At 40.7% G+C, this 8,269-nt stretch overlaps 1 protein-coding gene across 6 annotated transcripts in view; it reads left to right on the top strand.

Annotated features, from left to right (window-relative positions):
- ARMH3 (armadillo like helical domain containing 3) overlaps nucleotides 1-8,269 on the top strand; it is a 205,240-nt gene that overhangs the window by 41,202 nt on the left and 155,769 nt on the right. For all 6 annotated transcript variants that reach the window (XR_004269933.1, XM_032281396.1, XM_032281392.1 and 3 more), the window contains 4 exons: nucleotides 1,025-1,085; nucleotides 2,781-2,827; nucleotides 3,316-3,391; nucleotides 5,402-5,495. Coding sequence is in view for 5 of the 6 variants with exons in the window: in XM_032281396.1 (XP_032137287.1) it covers nucleotides 1,025-1,085; nucleotides 2,781-2,827; nucleotides 3,316-3,391; nucleotides 5,402-5,495 (278 nt within the window). In the remaining variant the exon portion in view is untranslated. The remainder of the gene's footprint in view (nucleotides 1-1,024; nucleotides 1,086-2,780; nucleotides 2,828-3,315; nucleotides 3,392-5,401; nucleotides 5,496-8,269) is intronic.

The raw sequence follows: 8,269 nt of genomic DNA, 5'->3' as shown, positions 1-8,269 counted from the left end.
CCATGCCCAGATAATTTTTAAAAAAAATTTTTAGTAGATACGGGGTTTTACCATATTGGCCAGGCTAGCCTCAAACCCCTGACCTCGTGCTATGCCTGCCTCAGCCTCGCAAAGTGCTGGGATTACAAGCATGAACCATTGCACCCAGCTGCAGCTTTCTTTCTTTTCTTTCTTTCTTTTTTTTTTTTTTTGAGATGGAGTCTTGCTCTGCTGTCAGGCTGGAGTGCAGTGGCCCCATCTTGGCTCACTGCAACCTCCACCTCCTAAGTTCAAGCGATTCTCCTGCCTCAGCCTCCCGAGTAGCTGGGACTACAGGTGCCCGCCACCACACCCAGCTAGTTTTTGTATTGTAGGTAGGGACAGGGTTTCACAGTGTTGGCCAGGATGGTCTCAATCTCTTGACCTCATGATCTGCCTTCCTTGGCCTCCCAGAGTGCTGGGATTACAGGCGTGAGTCACCACACCTGACCTGCAGCTTGCTTTTTTAAGTCTCTCCCAAAGTAGCTAGCGATTTTGGTACACACTACCTCAAGAGCAGACAGGGTGCCTCTTAGCTTGCAAGGATTGTCTCAATGCTTGATTGCCACAATGCTTTAGTTTTCTGGAGTCAGAGAATTCTAAGAGTGCTCCACTCTGATTACCCAAAATGCCAAGGACAAAGACATACTTGATAAATAATCCTAAAGTTAGGCCGGGCGCAGTGGCTCAAGCCTGTAATCCCAGCACTTTGGGAGGCCGAGGCGGGTGGATCACGAGGTCAAGAGATCGAGACCATCCTGGTCAACATGGTGAAACCCCGTCTCTACTAAAAATACAAAAAATTAGCCGGGCATGGTGGCGCGTGCCTGTAATCCCAGCGACTCAGGAGGCTGAGGCAGGAAAATTGCCTGAACCCAGGAGGCGGAGGTTGCGGTGAGCCGAGATCGCACCATTGCACTCCAGCCTGGGTAACAAGAGCGAAACTCCGTCTCAAAAAAAAAAAAAAATAATAATCCTAAAGTTGAATTTAGTTCTTTTTGTTTAGGCAGTATAAAGACAAGGAAGAAGAACACCAAAGTGGTTTTTTCTCTGCTTTAACAAATATGGTAAGTCCTGCTTTTTCTTTTCTTCTGCTCGTTAACAATGTGGTCTGCAGGGGTGGACAAATCAGGGCTCCGAAGTTCAGATATTTGAAGTGATGGCATGATGACAAGAGAGAGGATGTTCAGAGCTGATTTTCTTGGGGAGTGTATTTCCTTTAGTGAGTTTCTTTCTTTCTTTTTTGTTTTTTAATTCCCACTTTTGATGTACCTTTAGTGAGCTTCAAAACCAAGTGAGATAGGGGAAAGGAGAGCTTTAATTTCTCTGGGATTTAGTTTTTCCACATTAATTATTTAATTAATTTTTTTAAAGGCTAAAGAAAAGGTACGCATTAAACCAGACTTTTGTTTCCTGAAGAATTGGCCCCTTTTGGGCACTGACCCTGTGGAACACCTAATGGTAGGGTTTGGATCTGAGTCCTCCCCTGAGTGCTCCTTTGCTGTCTGCTGTGGCTGGTTTGATCCTTGTAGCTGGTCCTGGGGTTTAGCGATTATGAAGTAGATCTGAGGCACTCTTCTAGCGGCTTAGGGTTTGCACTTAGAGGTCTGAATTTTAGGGAAGTTATTGGTCCAGTTTGCAAGATTCCAGGGCAAGGTTTCTCAACCTTGGCTTTTGGTACCAGGTAATCTGGGACTGATTTTGAAGAGATAAATCTAGGAGATTCTAGAACTGGGCAGGTTCAGAAAGTCTGTCTTCTGGGCATTAGTATCCAAATAATCAGTTCTAGGGCAAGACAATTTTTTAGTTCATTGCAAGAAGCAGTTGCCTCCTCTCCTCCTCCACTTCTGCAATTTTTTCCCCCAATGCTTAAGAATTGTTCCTTCTGCCTTCTCAGCCTGTTCTTAGGAAGGGGCCTGATAAACTCTTAACTCCAGAATGTAAATGAGTGAAGTGTCTCAGGGACTACATAAATATGAGTTTTATATTGGTGTTTGATTAAATGAATTAGATACAGTTATACTGCTCCCAGTTATCTCTGCCTTTCAGTCAAGCTTTCAGAAAGTTTTGTTCCAAACACATGAAACTCTAGCAGCATAGGTTTGTGTATAGTTTCAGGCATAATTAAGGAGGTGGGAAAGGTATTTTTATGGGGGGTTAGGCATCTTAGTGCCTCTGACATCATGTGCATTAAAGGCAGCCTACTCTGTTTACTTATTCACTTGCTCTGACTAGGACACAAACTAAAGATTTTGTTGTCTGAAAAATGGAGAGTGGATCTCACATAGAGAGCTTTGGTCTGAAACCCAAATATTGTTCCCAAAGATAGCTGTATGTTGGTTGAAGTCAGCCTGGTTTCTGTGAAGTTTTTCCTAAGTTAGTTTCTGACTTCAAATAAGCAACTTCTAGGAAAGATACAGAGTGATGAGGATGTGTAGGTTAACTGTCAAAGTGACTAAACTTACACATTGAAAAGGAGAGTTGGACAAAAGTACTAGGGTTTTTGCTTTAAGGCCCTTTAAGGCAAGATGATTCAGTAGGATTCTTATTATTTCATTTATTACTTATGAGTCTTTTAAGATTTTCAAAGTGGGCTGGTTTTGGTGTGTGTGACTTACGGTCCAGAGTTCCAAGTTCTCCCCAGCTGGAAGCTGCTTCCTTCCGGAAGCAATTTTTTTTTTTTTTTTTTTTTCATGGATAAAAAACAGAACTCCTCTCCCATCCTCCTGCTACAAGTCTGCAATTCCCCTTTTCTTCCACAGGTGGGCAGCATGTTCATAGCAGATGCCCATGAGAAAATCTCAGTACAGTAAGTGCCTGACATTCTTCTGCAGTGACTTGGACTTTTGTGTGGGCTGTCCTGCTGGATATGAGTGTGCAGTGTTACCCGTTTGTTAATTTTTTACAGACTCATACTTTTTTGGTGATTTTCAAATGTCTCATGGGTTTTGAACAATAATGGACCCTTAGAAATTTCTGCTGAACAACTGTTCCCAGCCCATCTCGGCAATGAAACAAAAGAGGGATGAGTGTCTGAGCCAGTTGACTTAGCTGGGTTGAGGTGGAAAAGCAGAGGGAAGGTAATGAAGTAGATGAGAACTAGTCCTAAGGAATTAAAGTTAAGGCCCTGACTTCTGCCTATACACTTTGCATATGCCCAAAAGGTGAGTAAAGGGGAACTTTAGAAATGCAAAGAGATTGATAATGAGGCGCTGGGGTATAATCTTATCCTGATAGTTATACTGTTTTAACTCCCCCACTATAAGAGCCACTCCAATTTGTTCTCTTTTTCTTTAGAACCAATGAGGCCATTCTTCTGGCACTTTATGAAGCTGTTCATTTAAATCGCAACTTCATCACAGTATTAGCTCAGGTTGGTTACATTAAAAATCCCAGTGTTTTTTTTCTCCTTGAATTTCATACCGATTCATTCCATTGAAAAGCTTATCTGGCTGTACTTGTTTAAACCATGTTTTGCATTGGTAAGTGGTAGTAACAAGGAGTTGGCATCAGTTGCCTTTGTTTCCTGCTATCCTCAAATACGGATGTTTCTATCCGGTACTGAAATCGGTCTAATAACGTGCAAAGTTAGTGGTTTTGGCCAGTTTACTGATTATGTTAACCCAAATGAGTTGTGATTACTTCATTTTGCTCACTAGAAATCCCTGGTATTATCTGCTATGTGGATTTTTATATTGGGCTTTCTGCTTTCCAAACCACTGTGGAATTACAGCCAGAGATAAAATAGGCCCAGTCACTCATCTTATTATCTCACCAATTTCCAGAGGAAAAACTAAAAGATATGCTGGCCAGGATAAGGTTAGCTGTTAACAGATAACATGGTCTACATACGTTGAAAAGAAGTCATAGAATACTGAGCACTGGGAGGGCACTGTAGCTCACGCCTGTAATCCCAGCACTTTCGGAGGCCGAGGCAGGCGGATCACCTGAGGTAAGGAGTTTGAGACCAGCCTGACCAACATAGCAAAACCCTGTCTCTACTAAAAATACAAAAATTAGCTGGGGGTGGTGGCAGGCATCTGTAATCCCAGTTACTTGGGAGGCTGAGGCATGAGAATCACTTGAACCTGGAAGGCGAAGGTTGCGGTAAGCCAAGATTACGCCATCGTACTCCAGCCTGGGTGACAGAGCCAGACTCTGTCAAAAAAAAAAAAAAAAGAATACTGAGCACTGGGTCACATGCCTGAGGGATAGCCTCAGTAATTGACATAGAAGGAGACTAGGTAGACTGAGAACTCAAGAGCTGTAACCATCTTAAAAAATTGATAAAGTGTTTTTATCTTAAACCCAGTCTGCTTAAAATATGTATGTAGGGTTCTTTTAAGGGAAAGTTTGCTTATGCTTTTTCTCAAAGGGCAGATGTATATGGAATCTATTGATCCGAATTTTAACAAAAAAATAAGGTCATGCTTAAAAAGCATCGTGCTGGTTTGAGATCTGCTTCAGAGAACACTTACCAGTTTTCATGACTGATAACATGGAGACTTCAGTTATTATTTTCACTCTGTTCCTTATCTGATCTCCAAGTCTTATAACTGATTTTAAAGGAAGAGGTGAGGAAGGTAAAGAGCCAGTAAAGCTGTTGGGGAAGTTAAAAACAGCGGTCACTTGGCTTAATTCTCAAGAGCTGATGTGGCAGTAATGGCTAAGAAAAGTTAGGGACAGAAGAGTCATCTGTTTTGGTCGCTACTGGGTTCTCACCTTATCTTGCCTCCCAGTGAAGGCATACACACTTTTGTTGGTTGTGGAACAGGAAGGCCACCATCTGAATAGCTTTTTTTGTAGTACCTGGTATCCCCTTGACTCATCTGTATCTGCTAGTCAATTATGTGGTTATCAGAACAGCCTATTGATGTGTTTTAGGATGATCTGATGAGATCCTAGGTTTGGATGGGATTGCAAATATTCTCTGCTCTATTGTAGAATAGTCCTGTATATTTGTTTACCCCATTTTTTTTTTTCAATTTCTATTGTGCCACAGAAAAACTTACATAATGGGAACCTAGTTGCTTAAGATAAATTTGCACACACAGCTTCTTATTAGAAGTTAGCAAGCATCAACAGTAGTCAAGTACTCATGAGAAATAAATGCAGAAGTAGTCCTCCTTCAGTGACCTTTCTAATTGTGAGACTAGGAGCACAGTAGCACGGTGGTCCCACCTACTCAGGGCACTTAGCAGGAGAGCACTTGAGCCTAGGACTTTGAGACCAGCTTGGACAACATAGCAAGATGCTGTCTCAAAAAAAAAAAAGGAAAGAAAAATTATTAGGCCCAGAATATCAGTCCTTACCAGTATTAGGCACTTGATACTCAGGGAGAACTGGATTTTCTGTTTTCTTACACATCTGTGTTCTTTTTCAGAGCCATCCAGAAATGGGCTTGGTGACGACCCCTGTCAGTCCTGCTCCTACAACCCCAGCCACACCACTTGGGACTACACCACCCTCCTCTGATGGTGAGCCCACCACCACTTTGCTTTTCTCAATAAATATGATCTTAGATCTCTCAGAGTGAGCATAGCTGTGTTAAACAAAGAATGTGGTTGTTAATTCTTTCCACTACATTTGTCTGTAGTACTATCCTTCAGGCCTCCTAAAGTTTCAAAGAAAATTTTGGAAAAGACAGTCCAGTGATTTTCTCTGCAAAAGAAGCTTATATAACTCTAGCTTTTCCTGCGCAGGGAATAGTTACAGAGTTGCGGAGTGCTAGACCTGAAAGGTCAGCAATGCCTGTCCTGCCACCCTGTGAGGGTCCTTGTGAGGCTAAGATGAGATATTTTGTGAAAAATGCCACCTTGTGATTATGAAGCACTGAAATGAATGTAAAATAGTAATGTTATCTCATGTTACCATTTGATCAGTGGGGGAATTGAGGCCAGAGAAATGAAGCAGTTTGCCTAAGATTAGTGAGAGTAGAGACTAAGAATCTAAACATGTAATCAGAGCAGAATAATATCTGTTTTGTTTACTACTATATGCCCAGCATAGTGCCTGGCATGATAATTGCTTAATAAATATTTGTTGAATTAATGAATGAGAATGTGAACATAAATATTTGTTGAATAAATGAATGAGAATGTGAACGTAGGATTCACTCACTGTTAATGTGTCTGTCAGCCACTTCCAGTTGGAAATGACAGGCTTGGAATGTATTCTAATTGGGAGTTTAGTGGGTATGTAAGATTTCTCTCCCTCAAAACAACAATAATGAAAATTTCCCCTTCATAAATCTTGTGGCTGGAACCTAAGAAAAAGGCAACAGAAAAGAAATTATGAATTTTTGCCAAAAACTTTGAGTTCTATTATAGGCTGAGTGTGTTTGGTGGAATATTATAACCTAAAAACAATCTATGTTAATATTTGATGTTGTAGTTCAAAGATTGACCTCATTTTGGGTAAAGAGGCACAGAAAATCTAACTTTGATCTTTTCTTTTTGCCTCCCCACTATTTGTTTGTGAAATGACTTTATTTATCCTTTCTCTCCTTTAAGTTTTCATATAACACCTGTGGTAGTAACATTTCAAGGCAGTATAAGCAGCGCAGAACTATGACAGGGAGGTGCCATTGTTAGTCGTATGTATGGTAGCAAATTGGATCTGTTTAGAATTGAAAGCCAAATCCCAAAATGCCTTTTTTTTTTTTTTTTTTTTTTGAGATAACATCTCGCTCTGTCATTTAGGCTAGAGTGCAGGGGTCTGATCTCGGCTCACTGCAACCTCTGCCTCCCAGGTTCAAGTGATTCTCAGGCCTCAGCCTCCTGAGTAGCTGCGATTACAGGCATGTACTGCCACGCCCGGCTAATTTTTGTATTTTTAGTAAAGATGGGGTTTCACCACGTTGGCCAGGCTGGTCTCAAACTCCTGACCTCAGGTGGTCTGCCTGTCTTGGGCTTCCAAAGTGCTGGGATTACAGGCCTGAGCCACCATGCTCAGCCCCAAAATATCTTACCGAGAACGAGCAAGTAGTAAGACTTGCCTACTTGTCTCTGTTTATTCAGGCCACAGAATAACCCAATGGAAATACTATACTTTCTCTTTAAGGATGAAGCCTGCCCGGTTACCATGGATATCAAAAGCCATATATATATATATATGTATGAGTTCCATGTGATGTTGGGGTTTGGATGCTTCAGAGAACTGCCTTTCAAACTGTTCATTGTGAACACTTCCACCCACACATTTGATTATGCAATGGCAGGATTTGTGCTTACTTACCTACAACCAGTGAGCTTTTATTTTTTCTAGTGGGAAGATCAAGTCAGCCCACTTTAAAATGACTGTCTCCCTTGACAAAAGCTGCTGGGAAGAATTATGAAGCCAAAGATCAAGGAATGACTCTTGCTTAGGAAGAAGATTTTAATTTGTGAGGGATTTTATTCTGTCTCTGTTCTATTTCCTGTCTCCTAATTCATTTCCTTCTGTAGGGGTCCTAAGTATTACAACCTTGTTCTTAATTTTTTGCATCTTAATTATAGTGGTGTTCAGTAGCCCAGTTATATTTAAAAGTATGTCACCAGAGTCATTGTTTTTAAAAGCCAGCAGTTTAGCTATAACATTTGTTCTCAGCTCAGACTTGACATTTGACAACTCAGCCTTGGCATGAGAGGACTTTCTGATAAAGTAAAAAGATATATATTTCTATATTTCTACATATTATATAAGATAGTTTTCCAGTTATTGCTGTGTATTAGCAGGAAAAAAGCCCCACCTACCAGTTAGATACCTCCTTGTATTGGACAAAGGGATGATTATAGGTCCTGAGCTTCAAAACAGGCTGTGGTTTGAAATGACAGTCTTAGGTCAGTAACCCATAACATGAATTAAAACCTTTTAGTATTTCAACATAAAATACATTTGTCTTATATTAGCTTTTGGAGACCTAATGGGGAAGATAGCCAGTGGTTGGGCATGCCGATTTCTTTTCATAAGGCTTTTTGTTGTGCTTGCTGTTTATTATGGGTTCATAATATCCAAATGTTTCCCACTGTTAATAAACGTTCTCTGCATATATTGTAATAACTCCAGACGGATCTGTTATGGTTATGAATACATATTATGGGTAATATCCCAAACTCAACTGAGTCTTCATGGCTGAAAATGTAGCAGAATGCTATAGATTCTCTAGCTTTTCTGGGCCATTATAAGATTCCTTTTACTTATATATTATGTCTTAGGCAGTGTAAAACCACTTAACAAGAGGTCTGAGTCTAATTTAAAGTCTTAGAATTTT

This window comes from Sapajus apella, unplaced genomic scaffold (genome assembly GCF_009761245.1).
Source record: "Sapajus apella isolate SASKATOON/1434 unplaced genomic scaffold, GSC_monkey_1.0 scaffold13, whole genome shotgun sequence".
Classification (NCBI taxonomy): Eukaryota; Metazoa; Chordata; class Mammalia; order Primates; family Cebidae; genus Sapajus; species Sapajus apella.
Note: the sequence above shows the minus strand (reverse complement) of the source record. Positions and strands in the feature narration are given on the sequence as shown.